At 40.7% G+C, this 17752-nt stretch overlaps 1 protein-coding gene across 1 annotated transcript in view; it reads right to left on the reverse strand.

Moving 5' to 3' along the window:
- The window catches only part of anp32b (acidic (leucine-rich) nuclear phosphoprotein 32 family, member B), a 56231-nt gene that overhangs the window by 16763 nt on the left and 21716 nt on the right, over nucleotides 1–17752 (reverse strand). The window contains exons 2-4 of the mRNA XM_043717108.1: nucleotides 11836–11985; nucleotides 4441–4563; nucleotides 2581–2770 (exon numbers count right to left, since the gene is read on the reverse strand). Coding sequence (XP_043573043.1) covers nucleotides 2581–2770; nucleotides 4441–4563; nucleotides 11836–11985 — 463 coding nt within the window. The remainder of the gene's footprint in view (nucleotides 1–2580; nucleotides 2771–4440; nucleotides 4564–11835; nucleotides 11986–17752) is intronic.

Here is a 17752-nt window from a genome sequence, read left to right on the forward strand (position 1 = left end):
ATCTGTGACTCCACTTTCAAGGAGCTATGAACCTGCACTCCAAGGTCTCTTTGTTCAGCAACACTCCCTAGGACCTTACCATTAAGTGTATAAGTCCTGCGAAGATTTGCTTTCCCAAAATGCAGCACCTCGCATTTATCTGAATTAAACTCCATCAGCCACTTCTCAGCCCATTGGCCCATCTGGTCAAGATCCTGTTGTAATCTGAGGTAACCATCTTTGCTGTCCACTACACCTCCAATTTTGGTGTCATCTGCAAACTTACTAACTGTACCTCTTATGCTTGCATCCAAATCATTTATGTAAATGACAAAAAGTAGAGGGCCTAGCACCGATCCTTGTGGCACTCCTTCTTCAGGAAGGATTCCCTCCTCTTCCATTTTCAAACCACTAAATTTAGCACAATTATTTGATGAGTCAGCAAGTCATGACTTTAAATTTGAAATCAGCTCAAACTCTGCTGGCAGACTCATTTTCCTTCATTGATGCCATTTATGCTGTACTATGTGTGTTTCTGATATTCTTGTATGTCTTCACAACTTGAGTGTTGCCTGTTTAGTCTCTTGCACCAAGCACGTGGGAAATTGTGTCTTATGAACTTCATTGAGTTTTGAAGACGTAACTAAGAGGATTGATGAGGGCAGAGTGGTGGACGTGATCTATATGGACTCCAGTAAGGTGTCTGACAAGGTTCCTCATGGTAGACTGGTTAGCAAGGGTTAGATAACATAGAATACGGGGAGAACTAGCCATTTGGATACAGAACTGGCTCAAAGGTAGAAGCCAGTTTTGAAGACGTAACTAAGAGGATTGATGAGGGCAGAGTGGTGGACGTGATCTATATGGACTCCAGTAAGGTGTCTGACAAGGTTCCTCATGGTAGACTGGTTAGCAAGGTTAGATAACATAGAATACGGGGAGAACTAGCCATTTGGATACAGAACTGGCTCAAAGGTAGAGGGTGGTGATTGAGGGTTGCTTTTCAGGCTAGAGGCCGGTGACCAGTGGAGTGCCATAAGGATTTTTTTTTTTTATCATTTATATAAATGATTTGGATGTGAACATTGGAGGTATAGTTAGTAAGTTTGCAGATGATACCAAATTGGATGTTTAGTGGACACCAAAGAAGGTTACCTAACAGTACAACGGGACGTTGACCAGATGGGCTAATGGGTCGAGGAGTGGCAAATGGAGTTTAGTTTAGATAAAATGTGAGGTGCTGCATTTTGGAAAGGCAAATCAGGGCAGGATTTATACACTTAATAGAAAAGTCCTGGGGAGTGTTGCTGAACAAAGAGACCTTGGAGTGCAGGTTCATAGTTCCTTGAAAGTGGAGTCGCAGGTAGATAGGATAGTGAAGATGGTGTTTGGTAGGCTTCCCTTTATTGCTCAGTGCAATGAGTACAGGAGTTAGGAGGTCTTCTTGTGGCTGTACAGCAAATTGCACAGAATACTGTGTGCAATTTTGGTCTCCCTGCTATTGGAAAGATGTTGTGAAACTTGAAAGGGTTCAGAAAAGATTTACAACGATGTTGCCAGGGTTGGAGGATTTGAGCTATAGAGAGAAGCTGAATAGGCTGGTGCTGTTTTCCCTAGATTGTCAGAGGCTGAGGGTTGACCTTACAGAAGTTTTAAATTCATAAGGGGCAAGAATAGAGTAAATAGACAAGGTCTTTTCCCCAGGATGTGGGAGTCCAAAACTAGAGGGCATAGGTTTAAGGTGAGAGGGGAAAGATTTAAAAGGGACCGAAGAGGCAACGTTTTAATGCAGAGGGTGGTGCATGTATGGAATGAGCTGTCAGAGGAAGTGATGGAAGCTGCTACAATTATAACATTTAAAAGGCATCTGGATGAATACACGAATAGGAAGGGTTTAGAGGGATAAGAGCCAAATGCTGGCACATGGGACTTTGTTGATCTAGTATATCTGCCTGGCATAGACAAGTTAGACTGAAGGGTCTGTTTCAGTGCTTTACGTCTCTATTACTTTAAGTTATAAGCTATGTCAAACATGCATTTGTGAAATGAAAAATTGAGAATGAATACTAATATTTTGTGGTTAGAAAGAAGGATCAGTTGGAAAAATGGATGGGTTTTAATCAATGGTGATCGAGAGAGCTCTCTAAAGAACTAGTAAATGCATAATGGGCTGACTGACCTCCTTTTGCACTGCATCACTCAGCTAAGGGAGACTGTCAAAATTACAACTGAAAATCTAATCGCAGCAATGTGTACTATCTACAAGATGCACTGCAGAAATTCAGCAGATCCTTAGACAGCATCATCCAAGTTCAGACGACTACTATCTATTTGGATAAGGGCAGCAGGTATATGTGAGTGACACTAACTGACTTGGAAATATCCTCACCATTCCTCCAGTGACATCAAATCAAAATCCTGGAATTCCTTTTGTACGTCTACCTACAGCATGTGGACTGCAGTATTTCAAGAAAGCAGCTCACCACCACCTTCTCAAGAACACCTAGGGAATGAGTTCGATCTACACGTCATTGGGCGTTGCACCAACTCAGTGCCTCTTGTTCCTAGCCCTCCAGAGACTCCAGGAACTACAAAGGTTACCTTCATCATCCTCGTCATCATCAATACCATCAGCTTCTGCATCCGAGTCAGGCGCCTCTCGGTCTTCCTGATCATAACCATCCAGGTACATGAGCTGGGGGAGAAGCTTGAACACACTTTCTCTGTAGTCATTCAAGTTCGTCACTTCACAATTGAAAAGATCCAGACTCTTCAAGTTCTCTAATTTTTTCTGTGGAAGAAACATTATATAGAATTTACAACACAGCAACAGGCCATTTGGCCCAATTGGGCCATGCCAGCATTGAAACTCCGCCCAAGCCTCCTCTCCCCACTGCACAGGCCTAACCTGCAATTGGAAACATCATCTCTAGGTGTGTCCTATTGAACATTTTCATAACCCTAAAGCACCTCCAACAGTCTACTGTTTTTAAGTTTTTTTTTTAAGAAGTAAAGAGTTTCTGCTCTGTGCACAAACTACAGCCAAACCAAAGCCTGTTTGGAAAAGCATTCCTGAGTTTTGACATGAAGTGATTTACATAACAGCAAATGAAAACATTTGCCATGAACACATGCAACCAGAATCCAATTTAGAATATATTTAAAAGGAAAATTACTTTACAAAAGATTTTCCTTTGATATATTTCAGAGATAACTTGATAAAGTTTGATTAATTCAATACTTAAATGGGCTTGTCACAAACAAGGCATTTTTAAACAAAGGTTCAATCCGTCACAGCAGGTAACCCAAAAATAATTTAAAACACCAGACAACTGGCTGAACAATAAGAAAACTTATTTCCCGCTAAGATTGGGTCATCAATTCCAAAAATTCTTTCACGGTATATGTAATGTTGCATTCAAAAAAAAAAATGAGTTTCACTTTTGGAGCTACCTCAGAGAGCTACAAATCTGCAATTAACAGGAAGTCCCAGTGGTGTTTAACTTGCTGTCAATGCATTGCTTGTCTGGTGGAGAAGTTCTTTTAGAACTAGTTCAAAACATAGGGGAAATTTGAGGTGCCCTTAACTTTGTGCAATTTCAAACAAGCTTTTTCACTGACCACAGTTAGACAAACCGATGCAATGATTGGGAACTCTAGTCCCATGGTGCTTGATTGCCCACTTAGGAGAAATGAAAAATGGATCAGGACTTGTTACTGGGACACTCTCTTTCAGGTGAATGTGTAGACAGATGCAACTGTATTTTTGCCTTTATTGGTCAGAGTATTGAGTATAGGGAGGTCATGTCGCGGCTGTACAGGACATTGGTTAGGCCACTTATGGAATACTGCGTGCAATTCTGGTCTCCTTCCTATCGGAAAGATGTTGTGAAAGTTGAAAGGGTTCATAAAAGATTTACAAGGATGTTGCCAGAGTTGGAGGATTTGAGCTATAAAGAGAGGTTGAATAGGCTGGGGCTGTTTTCCCTGGAGCATCGGAGGCTGAGGGGTAATCTTATAGAGATTTATAAAGTAAAGAGTCCTGGATGACGTTGAGCTTCTTGGGTGTCCTTAGAACTACACTAATCCAGGAAAATGGGGAATATTCCATCACACTCCTGACTGCTGCCTAATAGTGGAGAATATTCACCACTTTGAATAATATCAAAATTGAATCAAAATACAGGAGAAGGGCATGTAAATTGTTAGCAGCAATGCAATGATGCTAAGATTAGCTTTTCATATGTACACAGGATCTATTTTTAAATTAAAGCAGATGATACGTTTTAGGTGAATACAAGAGCATTCATCATAGACATCACATTCTTGCAAAATCTGCTGACCTTCTTAAAAAGCACACAGCAGATTGTAACATCCTGACAACCAGCAGGTGCAGGGAAAATGCATGGCAGACATGTTAAGACATAACAAGAGAAAAAAGCAAAAATAAAAGTAAAGTACCAGAGGTTCCAATGTACTGATGTCTTTGAGTTTGTTTCCACTAAGATTTAGATGCGTGAGATTTGGAAGTTTTTCTGCCAGGATGTCTAACCCTCCAGAAATCCTATTGTCACTTAGCTCGAGCTGGAATTGGAAAAGAGTTGTGACAATAAATTAAGCCAACTTGCATTCATATACTCCAGTTTAATGTAAAACATTCCCAATGCTATATAACACAGCATTAAACAAAATTTAGCACTGTGCCTAGGTTGGCTGATCAATGGTTTGTCAAAGTTGCATGTTTAAGAAGCTTCTGAAAAAAAAGATAAGTGAAGAAACTTAAAGACGGAATTTCACAGCTTAAGACCCAAGCTAGTGAAGGCATGGCCACCAATGGTGAAGCGATTAAAATGGGTATGTTTAAGAGATCAGAGCTGGACTAATGCAGTGACATCATATAGTAAGAGGGATGGGACCAGCAGGTGAAGGTTTGGCTGGGGAGGGAATTGAACACAATTATGGAAAATTTAGATTAGCGTGTTGTTGGATCAGGTGCTAATGTGGATCAATGAGCACAGGGGTGACGGGATCTGGACAGCAAGAATTTTGGATGAATTGAAATTTATGGAGAGTGTACGGTGGGCAGTTAGGACAGTATTAGAAATCAAACCCTCTTGTAACAAAAGTATGATTGGAATTTCAGCAGCATATGAACAGAAGCAAGTTCCAAGTTGGGCAATATTACACATGTGGAATTAATATCCTCTCCATCACCAAGGCAACCTAACCTTACAGCTTTTCATAGGGTCGAACATGACCTCAAAGTCTGATTCACTGTACACAGGCATTAAGGATCAGGGAATATTGCTGCAAAACATGGCACACAAGATTGATTACTGTCTTGGAGAATTACATGCAAACTAAGTAATTTGGCTCCAGGAAGAATGAACAGGACAAATTATTAGAAGAAGAGAATGGTTCAGAATGAAAAGAAAGAAAATGAATAGGAATCATGAAAAAGCTTACATTTTGATCGCACCTTTCTCAACGTCGCAAATTTACGAAGTGTTTTAAAACCATTGAAACACTTTGTAGCATAGTCACTGTTCTAATTTTGAAGCTTCTACAAACAACAAATGGGATGAAGATCAAATCGTTTGTTTTATCTCAGAAGGCATTAGTTGGGGGTGAATATTGATTCGGACACTGGTGAGAACTTGTTTGCTTTTTTTCAAAGCAATGCTGTGGCAGTTTCTATACCGACAGAGGCAGGCAGGGCCCTGGGTTAGTGTCTCATAAAGGATGATATTTTGGACAATGAAAGGGACAGATGTGGAGGCAACATACAGAGTGGTCTTAGATCTTTCCATTGTTAAATGATACTAACTGCAAACTGAGCAATGTAATTCATGTTAGAATTTACAACAACACTAGCAGTACTGTGTAAACAGAGGGTGTAGCTGAGGCAATGTTGAGTGTAAAGCACTTAAAGTGACTAAATATTTGGAACCAAATGTAAAATTCCAATGCAAGTTGTGTACAGTAGTCAAAAGTGTGTTTCTTAAGTCAACCAAGGAGGAAACAGAGTTGCTAAATGAGAACTTGGAGTAAAAATATTTAAAAACAAGACATAACACATTCCATTGAACAGATGAGCAGGAGATTACTCTGGAAACCTGGCCAATAGTTATTCATCAATCCAAGCTATTTAAACAGCAGATAGTACGTCCATTACAGAATTGGAGTTTGCAGGATCTAGCTGTGCACACATTGGCTGTAATGTTTCTGTATGACAACAATGCCTATACTTGAAAAAAATGCTTTATTTGTTGTGAAGCACTTTGGGCCAGCATGAAGTTATGAAAAACAGCCAAGAGAAATGCAACTCATTTATTTCATCCTCTTCAACCTGTTCTTCTGTGCAAAGGGTGGCAGACACATGGGAACATCACCACCACCTTCAAGGCACATCTCTACAATTTAACACAATACTCCAGGTCACAGACCATTCTTACCTAAAATATATTTGTTCTTTACATCACTGGTTTTTAAAAATCCAGGAATGCCTTACCTAACAGCACTTGAGAACATGTTCACTCCACTCCCTGCACTGCTCAAGTTGTTGGTAACTCATCAGCTTTTCAAACCATTAGGGATGGGCAATTAATGCTGGGTTTACCATTATGATCCCAAAACATAACATTCATTAGAAAAGGAAGTGCACTCACCTCAACCTATAATCAATTACGTGAGAATTATTGAAGTCTCACTGTTCTCTGGTCACATCTGACCACTTACCCACAATGCTATCATGTAAAAGCTTAATAAAGGCAAATCTTGAGACAAGGGCCTGAGGTGAAGACCCTGTTGGTGCCACCCTGCTGCAGAATGACCCCACCCCATAGCCTTGATTGTATTTGGGAACTCTGTGCTCTGGGTATTCAGTTCAGCAGCTGCAACATCAGCTAGTCTGTAAATTCTAGAATACTGGACTGAATTAACACAGATCAGACCAAAGTCATTACAGTACATCACCTAAAATCATCATTCCATTGGCTTACCACCATATCCAATGCTCATTGTATTTTGAGCTTGCTTCAGTTTACACAATTTTTTTTTTAAACAAACAGGACAGGAAGATGACTATTTTTCCCAATCCACCAACACTGATGTTTATGCCCCACATAAGCTTCTTCCTATCCCTCATCTCACAGAATCACTGTATCCAATTAAGCCAAACAGTCTATTCAAATGTTGTAAAATCTAAGTAACACTATTCCATGTAACACATTATTTTGTGATTTGATAATACTCCTCTTAACCACTTTGGTTGTTAAAAGCACGATATAACTGTTGTTAAGGCAATTTTTCCACTGCTGAATATTTCACTATTGGTCTGCCAGATGTGCTGACAGACTTTAATCATATCATCTGATGCTCTTTTGAAGTTATATTCAGTTAAAGTGTAAACTTGCAGTGCACTTCCCTAATTTTAATCACTCCCATGGCTGTTGTGCTTTCAAATGCCTAGACTCAAGATTCCTCAATTCCTTTCCTAAACCTCTCTGCCAGTTGACCTCTCACTACTCCTTTCAGACACTCCATAAAAGCTAGCTCTTTGACCAAGCTGTTGATCCTCTGAACTGTTATTTTCTTAAGTGACAGTGTTAAATTTCGGTGATAATGGTTCTGTGAAATACTTTGAATGGTTATATTCAAACTCGACAAATGTGGCTTTTATGTCAAAGATTTGGCACATAACTTCAGGCTCAGATGTTTAAGCTTCATGATTTAAGGGGGATAAAAGTCATAAATACAATAGAATGATCCAGTAACTTCACACTGGTAATTATCAGAACATTATCTTGGTGTTATAATTAAGACATGTCAGGTTTTGGAAATTATCCAAAATAGGGCATTTGCTTTTGTTACCACAGAGAGTCTTCAGTGTCAAATAAAAGTAACACCACAATGCTGAATAATTCCTCCCAATTGTCTCAATGTTTTTAACATTGGGAACATGGAAGGCTGCCCACAGACATATGAAGGAGGGACAAATATCTTAATTCATCAGAAATATGATGACAATGAAGTAATTTTGCTCAAACCTCATCAAGTCAACGTCCAACTTCAAGTGTCGTGAAATGATGCCTAATGAACTAGTTCTGAGGGAGGGTCACCAGACCCTAAACGTTAACTGATTTCTCTTCAAAAATGACGAAAATACCTGCTGAGCTTTTCCAGCAACTCCAACCACAGCAAGGATAGAACGCCTCAATCCTCACCTTCCAACCCACTAATCTCCAGATACAGCAGATTATCTTCCGGCATTTCCGCCACCTACAATTAGACCCCACCACCAAAGATATATCACCCTCCACATCCCTTTCTGCATTCCACAGAGACCATTCCCTCCATGATTCCCTTGTTGTTAGGTCCATACCCCTTACCAACCCACCCTCTACACCCAGCCCCTTCCCTTGCCACCGCACGAGGTGTAAAATCTGCGCCCACACCTGCTGCCTCACCTTCGTCCAAGGCCCAAAAGGATCATTTCAAATCCAGCGGAGATTTTCCTGCACATCCAGCCACCTCATCTACTACAACTGTTGCTCTTGATGTGGTCTCCTCTACATCAGGGAGACAGGACACCAACCCATGCAGCACTGCAGGGAACATCTCTGGGTCACACACCCAACAACGCCATCGCCCTATGGCCAACCATTTTAACTCCCCCACCCACTCCACCAAGGACATGCAAGTCCTGGGCTGCCTCCACCGCCAAATCAAAGCCACCAGAGAACTGGAGAAAGTATGCCTCATCTTCGGCCTTGGGACACTTCAATCACATGGCATCAACATCGACTTCACCAGTTTCCAAATCTCAGCGCCCCTCCACAAGCTCATCCCAGATCCAATCCTGTAACTCAACCCCACCCTCTTGACCTGGTCATCTTCCTTTCCACCTATCTGCTCCACCCTCCCCACTGACTTATCACAATTTAGTGCCCACCTGCATCCACCTATTGCCTTCCTAGATATCTTCTCCCAGTCGAAGCCCAACCTCCACCATTTATATCTCAGACCCCTTCCCCTCCACATTCCTGATGAAGGGCTTATGCCCGAAACATTGGCTCTCCTGCTCCTCGGATGCTGCCAGATCGGCTGTGTTTTTCCAGTGCCACACTTTTCAACTCAGTCTCACTAATGCTTTATACAGTTGCAGCAACCTTTCCTGACTTTTACACTCATTCCTTGAGTAATACATGTCAAAATTCCATTTGCCTCCATAATTACCTGCTGTACCTACATATTAGGTTTCTATGATTCATACATGAGGACACCTGGATCCCTCTGCACCAAAGTACTCTGAGGTTTTTCTCTATTTAGATAATAATTTGCCTTTTTATTTCTCAAACCAAAATGGATGACCTCACGCATCCACATAAAACATCATCTTTCAAATTTTACCCATTCATCTAACCTATCCATTTGGAAATTTCTCATTTTTTCACTGCAACTTATTTTCCCATATATTTTAGGGTCATGTGCAAATTTGGCTACAGTACTTTCTATCCCCGCATCCAAGTCATTAATATAACTTGTAAATAGTTGAGGCCTGATGACAGAACCATGTTGCACCCCACTAGTTACATCTTGTCAGCCAGAAAAAGCAAACATTCATCCCAACCCTCTGCTCTCTGTTGGTTAACCAATCCTCTAAACAAGCCAATAAATTACCACTAACCCCATGTGATCTTACCTTGCGTACTAACTTTTGTTTGGCACGTTACCAAATTCCTTCTGGAAGTATAGATATATTACATCTACAGGATCTCTATTGCTTGTCACATCTTTAAAGGACTCTTGGAAATTAATGAAACCTGGTCTATCCTTCATAAAACCTTCATATCAAATGTCCTGTTATTACTTCCCTAATAACGGATTCTAACAATTTCCCAATGATACATACTGGTGTTTAGTTTCCTACTTTTTGCCTCCCTCCCTTTTTAAAACTGTATTATATTAGCATTTTTCTAATCCTGTGGAACTTTTCCCACATTCAGGGAATTTTGGAATATTATAACCAATGGATCCACTATCACTCCTGACACTTCCTTTAAGACCCTAGGACATAGGCCATCAGGCCTTAGAGACTGGTCTGCCTTCAATCTCAGAACTTTTTAACCTAGTGAAGATGATTGTTTTATGTTCCTCCCTTTCTTTAACTTCTGCTTTACCTGTTACAGTTGGAATGATACTAGTATCTTCAAATATGAAAACTGAAGCTAAATATTTAATCAGTGACTCTGCCATTTGTGTGTCCCCCATTAACAACTCCTTAGTTTCATCCTCCAAGGACCAACTTTCACTTTAGCTACGGTCTTCACTTTTATTACAGCTTATGCTATTTGCTATTTATATTTTGTGGCAGTTCTCTTTCATAATACACCTTTGCTCTTTTTATGACTGTTTTTAGTAACCTTTTGACAATCTTCAAACATTTCCCAATATTTCAGCTTGCCACTTGCCTTTGCAGTATGTTATGCCTTAGGTTTTTTGCTTTAACTTCCTTGCTTAGCCATGGATTCCCTTCCCCTCTTACAATCTTTCTTCTTTTCTGGATATATTTTAGTTGGGACCATCTGCCACTGCTCATCAACTGTCCTACTTTTTTGTCACAGTCCGCTAGGGCCAGATCTGTTCTCATGTCTATGTAGTTACCTTAGTTTAATTGCAGAAAGCAAGCGTGGGAATCCTGTTTCTTGTCCTCCAACTGAATTTGGAATTCTAGTATGCTATGATCACTGTTCCGTAGAGGATCCTTTACTATGAGATCTTTAATCTCATCAAATCCAGAATACCCTGCTCCCTGGTTGGCTCTCCAACATATTGTCCCTTTGAACAAATCTATTAAATGCAATAAACTCTCCCTTGAGGCTACCCATGCCAATTTTACTTAATCTATATCTTAATCTATATTAAATTACCCATGATTATTACTGTTCTTTTCTTAGAAGCCTCCAGTATTTCTTCATTTGTTCTGTGCTCCACTACTGTTTGATGATCAACAGATTACTTTTCCCTTTTTCCCTTGCTCTTGTTTATTTCCACCCACCCTTTTTCCATGCCTGAAAATAAAACAAAGAACTATAGATGCTGGAGATCTGAAATAAAAACAGAGATTGCTGGAGAAACTCAGCAGGTCTGGCAGCATTGGTGTAGAGAAAGCAGAGTTAATATTTTGAAACATTAACTCTGCTTTCTCTCCACCGATGCTGCCAGACCTGCTGAGTTTCTCCAGCAATTTGTTTTTGATTCTGTGACTTGGTCTCCAGTGCTGACAGCATTTCTCAATACAGTACTGATCTTTTCCTTTACTAACAAAGCTACACCACCTCCTTTTCCTTTCTATCCGAAACTGATTATCCCTTAGATATACAATTCCCAAACGTGGTCTCCCTGCAACCATACCTCACTAATCACCACCAAATCCTATCCAAATATTAGGCATTTTTTTGTGCAATCCAATTGTTGTCTTACAGGATAAGAGGATTACAAAGTTAAAAATCACACAACACCAGGTTATAGTCCAACAGGTTTAATTGGAAGCACACTAGCTTTCGGAGCGTTGCTCCTTCATCAGGTGGTAGTGGAGGGCTCAATCCTAACACAGAATTTATAGCAAAAACTTACTGTGTAATGTAACTGAAATTATACATTGGAAAATCGATTGTTTGTTGAGGAGATTGAGATGGGGTCCACTAGAAGATTTTGAGCAACTATTACTTGTATAAAAATATAAACAAAGTGTACCTATGCAGAGAACTGCATAATAGGCACCACAACACTACAATATCGTGACATAGCAAAAGTACTTTTGTTCCCTTCAAAATTGCCATGCTGAAGACTCACCTTTTTCAGTTTGGGAAGACGGAGAAGGTTCGTGACAGACATCAACCCAACATTTATCAAGCTGAGGAACTCCAGATTCTCAAATTCAGCCGTCAGACCTTCAATTTTACCCTCATTCGATCTGCAGTTGTCAAGAACAAGCTCTCGCACCTAGAACGAACAAATGATTTGCCAATTGAGGCCCTTACTGTAAAAACAAAACCCGAGAAAACAAGATTCAATACCTCCAAGTGAAGAAATTCTCCCTCATCTCAGTCTTAAATGTCTTATTTTAAGGCCACGTCCCACATTTTCTAGATCCACAGCCAGGAGAGCATCTTTTAAGAATATTATATGTTTCAATAAAGTCACTGCTAATTCTTCTAAACTTTGGAGAATACAAACCCAGTTTCTTCAAATTTCTCTTCACATGGCAATCTCACCATCCCAGGTTTGAGTTTAAGGAATCTCTGCTGCAGGTCCCTCCAATTTTTTCCTTACTTAAAGGAGAACAAAACTACATAAAAATCTTCAGGTATGGTCTCACCAAGGTTTTGTAAAACTGAATCAAGATTTAAATGCAGTTCGATCCATTTTCTGGTATTAATGTTGTAGGAAGTTAATCCTATAGTATGGAAATTACACCACAATTTCATACAATGCATCTGTTTACAAGGCAGGCAGAAAAACCAACATGAAATTAAATCAGGAGGAGACCATCCACCCCACTGAGCCTGTCACTGTATTTTGAAAAAGTATCCAGTTAGTCTCCTTTTCCCTGCTCTTCTTCTGTCGCTCTGCAGTTTTTATCTTTTTTTTTAAATCCAATTCCTTTCAAAGTGATTGAATTGAATTTGTCACCAGCATTCAGGAAGGATTTTCCAAACCACAAAACACTGCAGAAAAAATAAAAATTCATTTCCCCTCTGGCCCTTTTGTCAATCATCTTAAAATGTATGTCCTGTGGTTACCTGTTCTCTTGCCACTGTAAGGAGTTACTCTTTATTGACTTTATTAAAACTCTTCATAATTAAAGTACAAGGAGACCTTGCACTACAATAGTGCATTTTGCTTGGAAAATTGAGCAGTGTTTTAATTCTAAATCTTCAATGTTACAAAATAGCATCATAAGCAGACAGTCAGAATTAAGGTCAGAAAGAAACCTTCCCACTTTACATCCTCTGTAATCTGCATTCTTTGAAACCTCTACCACCTATTGCCCAACCTCCACTCCCGAGCTCACTCACCTCCATTAGCTTCCAATTAAAGCATCACCTGGATCGAAAATGTTCATTCTCAAATCCCACTAGGGATTCGCCTCTTTTCATCTCTGCAACCTCCTACAATCCTTCAATTCTTGACTTGAGGAACAAATCAGTAACTACCATCCTTTGCTGCTTGGGTTAACTCCCTAATTCCTGCACTACAGGAGGCACACCACAAGTTGGGCTGCTTTTGGTGGGGGGGTGGGAGGGGGTGGGAAGGAGCAAGAAGGGGGGTTGGCTGGTGATCTGATGAGGGATCTTCAAAATTATGAAGTAGTTTGATAGTGTGTGGGTGGGTGGGGTGGTGGGGCAGACAGAGAGAGAGAGAGAGACAGAGAGTGAGAGAGACAGAGAGTGAGAGAGACAGAGAGACATAGGAATTAAGGGACAACTGGCAGGGCAGGCAGAACAGATGCAGGGTTGCCGATCCTGAGAGAGTGGACCATCAAGACAAGAACACAGTGTGCAGATGTGTAATGCACAGGGATTACAAAATAGCACCCCATCAGAGAAAATCAAAGACATGGGAGAACCACATCAAATACAGGATGGTCCCTTAAAGGTCCAGGAAGGTTGGTTATTCTGACTCGGGGGGGTGGGGGGGGTGGGGGGGGGGTGGGGAGTACAACTAACAGAGAAATAAATACAAGACTGTCATTAATAAAACAATAAGGAATTCAGGATAAGCTTCTCAAGCCAGAGAGGAGTTAGAATGTGGACCTTGTAACCATGACGGCAAATAATATCGATGCATTCAAAATGAAGCCTAGATGAAGATAAGTGAGGTAGGAGCAGAAAAAAATACCAATAAACTGAGATGAAGGTGGGTTTCAGGTTATCCACACGGACCAGAAAAGAGTTTTCACAAACTTGGGGTGCATTGCCTGGATTTCTGATAGTGAAAGGGTGATTTGATTGAAGATTACAAAGATACTGAGGAGAACGGAGAGAAGTTGTTGCTGCTGGATGGTGAGTCCAGCACTGGAAGGCAGAATCTAAACATCACAGCCAGACCTTTCGGGTGTGAAACTAGGAAACACAGTTCTACATGAACAAAAAGCTGGAATTCTCATCCACAAATGGCCATTAATGTAAGTTAAATTGCCAATTTTAAATCTAAGTTTGATAGCAACCTTTGATCAACAAACAAAAAACTAAGAAATATGAGACAAGAGAGGGTAAATAAATAAAAAAGAGATTGCAAATAACCACCATCTTTATGAATGGACGTTCAGGGGTAAAGACCTAAACAGCCTCCTTCTGGTCCTCAGTTTCTACCTCCGTGTTTATACCACCGAACACATCTTTGCCAATACCATGCTAAGATGGCAAGATGCCCAAGATTGCAGATCACTTGTTTCACTTGAGATGCAGATTTATAACAAGGTGGGAGGTTGTGAAGGGACAGAGAATTTCTGTTAACGATTCATTATAATTCAGCATAGTGGCACAGAGTAAACGGTGAGCTTGAACCTTGAATGGAGGCTCAGTGAACCAGATGGATAACTCTGGGTTCCCTGAAGTTGAACAGGCAACAAGCTAGGAGCAGAATACCTATCCCTCTCTACTGGGGGAAAAATTACTCAATCCTTCAGAAAGCACAAACCCTCAGCTGGGAAACAGTTCTGTGGCAGTTCTAGATGACCCTATGAAACAAGGCTGACTTTTCTACAGTGCAGACAACAGTCCATCCAGAGTGACCTAAGTGTATTTCCAACAGGGATCACTGAATTGATGATTTTGTCAGGAGCTTAGTTTGTTCTGGATGCATATCCCAAGGCAAACTAAATAACTTTATCACCTGTTATTAACGTATAATAGTCATCAAGAACAGGAACCATGACTGACACACCCTTCTTTAATCCTGAATTGCTTGTCACATTTACTGCAGCAAAGATTGGAAATCAAACCAGACATATTTCTGGTCTATAGAGTTCAACATTGGATTAATGTTACAAAATTACACAATGACAGAGATGCTCTTCAAATTAGAGTCATACAATATGGAAACAGACCCTTTAGTTCAACTCATCCATGCCGACCAAATTTCCCAAACTAAACTAGTCCCATTTGCTTGCGTTTGGCCCATACCTCTTTAAATGTTTCCTATTCTTCATGTACTTGTGTAAATGTGTTTTACATGTAAGTACAGTTACAACATCTACCACGCCTCTGGAAGTTCATTCCACATATGAACCACCCTGTGTGTGAAAAAGTTGCCCCTCATGTCTCTTTTAAATCTTTCTCCAGTCACTTTAAAGAAAATGCCCTCTAGTTTTGAACTCCCCTACTCTTGGGAAAAGACCTTTGCTATTCACCTTATCTATGCATCTCATGATTTTATAAATCACTGTAAGGTCACCTCTCAACCTCCTATGCTCCTGTGAAAAAAACAGCCAGCCTCCCCTTTGACAACGCAAGTCCTCCAACCCTGGTAACATCCTCGTAAATTTGGGGTGGCATGGTGGCTCAGTGGTTAGCACAGCTGTCTCACAGCACCAGAGACCCAGGTTTGAATCCTGCCTTGGGCGATTGTCTGTGTGCAGTTTGCATATTCTCCTCATGTCTGTGTCGGTTTCCTACCACAATCTGTGGGAGGAAACCGACAGATGTGCAGGTCAGGTGAATTGGCCATGCTAAATCGCCCACAGTGTTAGGTGCATTAGTCAGGGGAAAATATAGGGTAGGGGAATAGGTCTGGGTGGGTTAGTCTTTGGAGGGTCGGTGTGGACTTGTTGGGCCGAAGGGCCTGTTTCCGTACTGTAGAGAATCTAATCTCAAATTCTTTTCTACACCTTCTCCAATTTAATAATATCCTTCCTATAGCAGGGCAACCAGAACTGTACACAGTACTCCAAAACTGGTCCCACCAACGTCCTGCACAACTGCAACGTGATGACCCAACTTTTATTCTCAATGGTCTGAGCAATGAAGGCAAGCAACATATCCAGAACAGTGGCAAATCCAAATTCCAGAAGGCCCATTCCCTAACCCATAATTTGCACCAATGAGGAAACGCGAGGGGCAGCTTGTCGTTTGCTTTACGGAGCTAGCTGCACAGCTATAAGTATAGCTGCCTTCAAATAGATCCAATTTCTGTCAGCAGGATATCCAAAACACACCTTGCGAGTTTTGTACTTTTTAGTCTAATCTTGGTCGAGTTTTTCAAAGCATTGGGATACACTGTTGGACAGATGAAAAAGTATTTTAGATAGGTCTGGGGACACCTTTGGACAGGTATCTTTGGAGAAGTCAAGTGCTTTTTAAGATTAAAAGTAGTCATGAAGGAGTGTAAAATGTCAATAAACTCATTAGAATGCTCATGCTATTAAGACATTTAAATCTCCACGCCTTTAAATTTGAGAAAAAGAACTTCAGTTTCAGAAGAGAATAGTGCGTGCTAGTCACAATGTCTGATGATGGAAGTCTGAAGCCCATCATTACAGGATTTGTACTGAATGGCTGATTTCAGAAATAATCACAGTGGTGTACTTGTCATTTCACAATTTAACTGATAGCTCCAAATACCTATAAAAATCTCTGGTGTAGGGCAATGAATAAGAATGCTTATTTTTGTAAGAGATTAATCAATTGAAACAATTTAAATGCATTGAATGTTTTTTTAAAAATCAATGAGTTCCTTTTTACCAAAATACTGAAATCTTTAACAGACTCTTAATATTTGATCTTATTTCATCTCAGCGTGAGTCATGAGGTCCATCTATGGTGGATACTGGATGAGTTGGCATGCTCAGTAAACGTATTAAATAGAAGCCATGATTTGGTACAAATTGACACGGGGGTTATACAAGATCATTGGGGTCATTGATTGTCAGAGTATACGAGAGGCTAATGGGGATGGGGGCAGGGGCATGAAGTGGCATCGGGAGATTGTGGGGTGAGAAAGGAGGGGGCGGGAGGGTCAGATATTTTATTCTTTCCAAGTCCTGTAGGCTGACCTTTCACATTGCCCATTTCCCCTATAGTTGCCTCCACAACTGATTCCAGAGCGGCTGGCCAGACTCCCACTACCAGCTCCCTCCCCACCTTGCCCAAAAGAAAATATGAATGCTCCAGGCACTTTCTCCAAAGCTAGGCTTGTGGAGATGGGAACTTTTTAGAGCCTCCCAAAACCTACTCAGATGTCAAATTTCACAGTGCATCCAAAAACCATTCGACTATAAGATTGTAGAGTCAGAATCAAAGAACTATTTCAAACTTTTATGGCACCAACCATGCCATTTGGCCCATCTGATCTACGTCAGCATTTATGCACCATGAGCTTCCACCCACTTCTCTTCATCTAATTAGCAATATTCCTCCATTTACCCTCATGTAAGGATCTGATGTCCCCTTAGATGCATCTATGTCATTCATCTCAACAACTGCCTATAGTAGAGAATTCAGCATTATCACCATTGCATAATGAAGTGTATAAGTGGATCGGTACCTGGGACTACGATGTTGTGGCCATCACGGAAACGTGGATAGATGTGGGACAGGAATGGCTGTTGGAGGTTCCTGGTTACAGGTGTTTCAGTAAGATTAGGGAGGGTGGGAAAAAAGGAGGGGGGGTGGCATTGCTAATATAGAAATGGTATAACAGCTGCAGAAAGGAAGTGTGAGGGGGATCTGCCTCTGGAGGTAGTATGGGCTGAAGCCAGAAATAGGAA

The sequence above is a fragment of the Chiloscyllium plagiosum genome, chromosome 2, assembly GCF_004010195.1.
Source record: "Chiloscyllium plagiosum isolate BGI_BamShark_2017 chromosome 2, ASM401019v2, whole genome shotgun sequence".
In the NCBI taxonomy this organism is placed as follows: Eukaryota; Metazoa; Chordata; class Chondrichthyes; order Orectolobiformes; family Hemiscylliidae; genus Chiloscyllium; species Chiloscyllium plagiosum.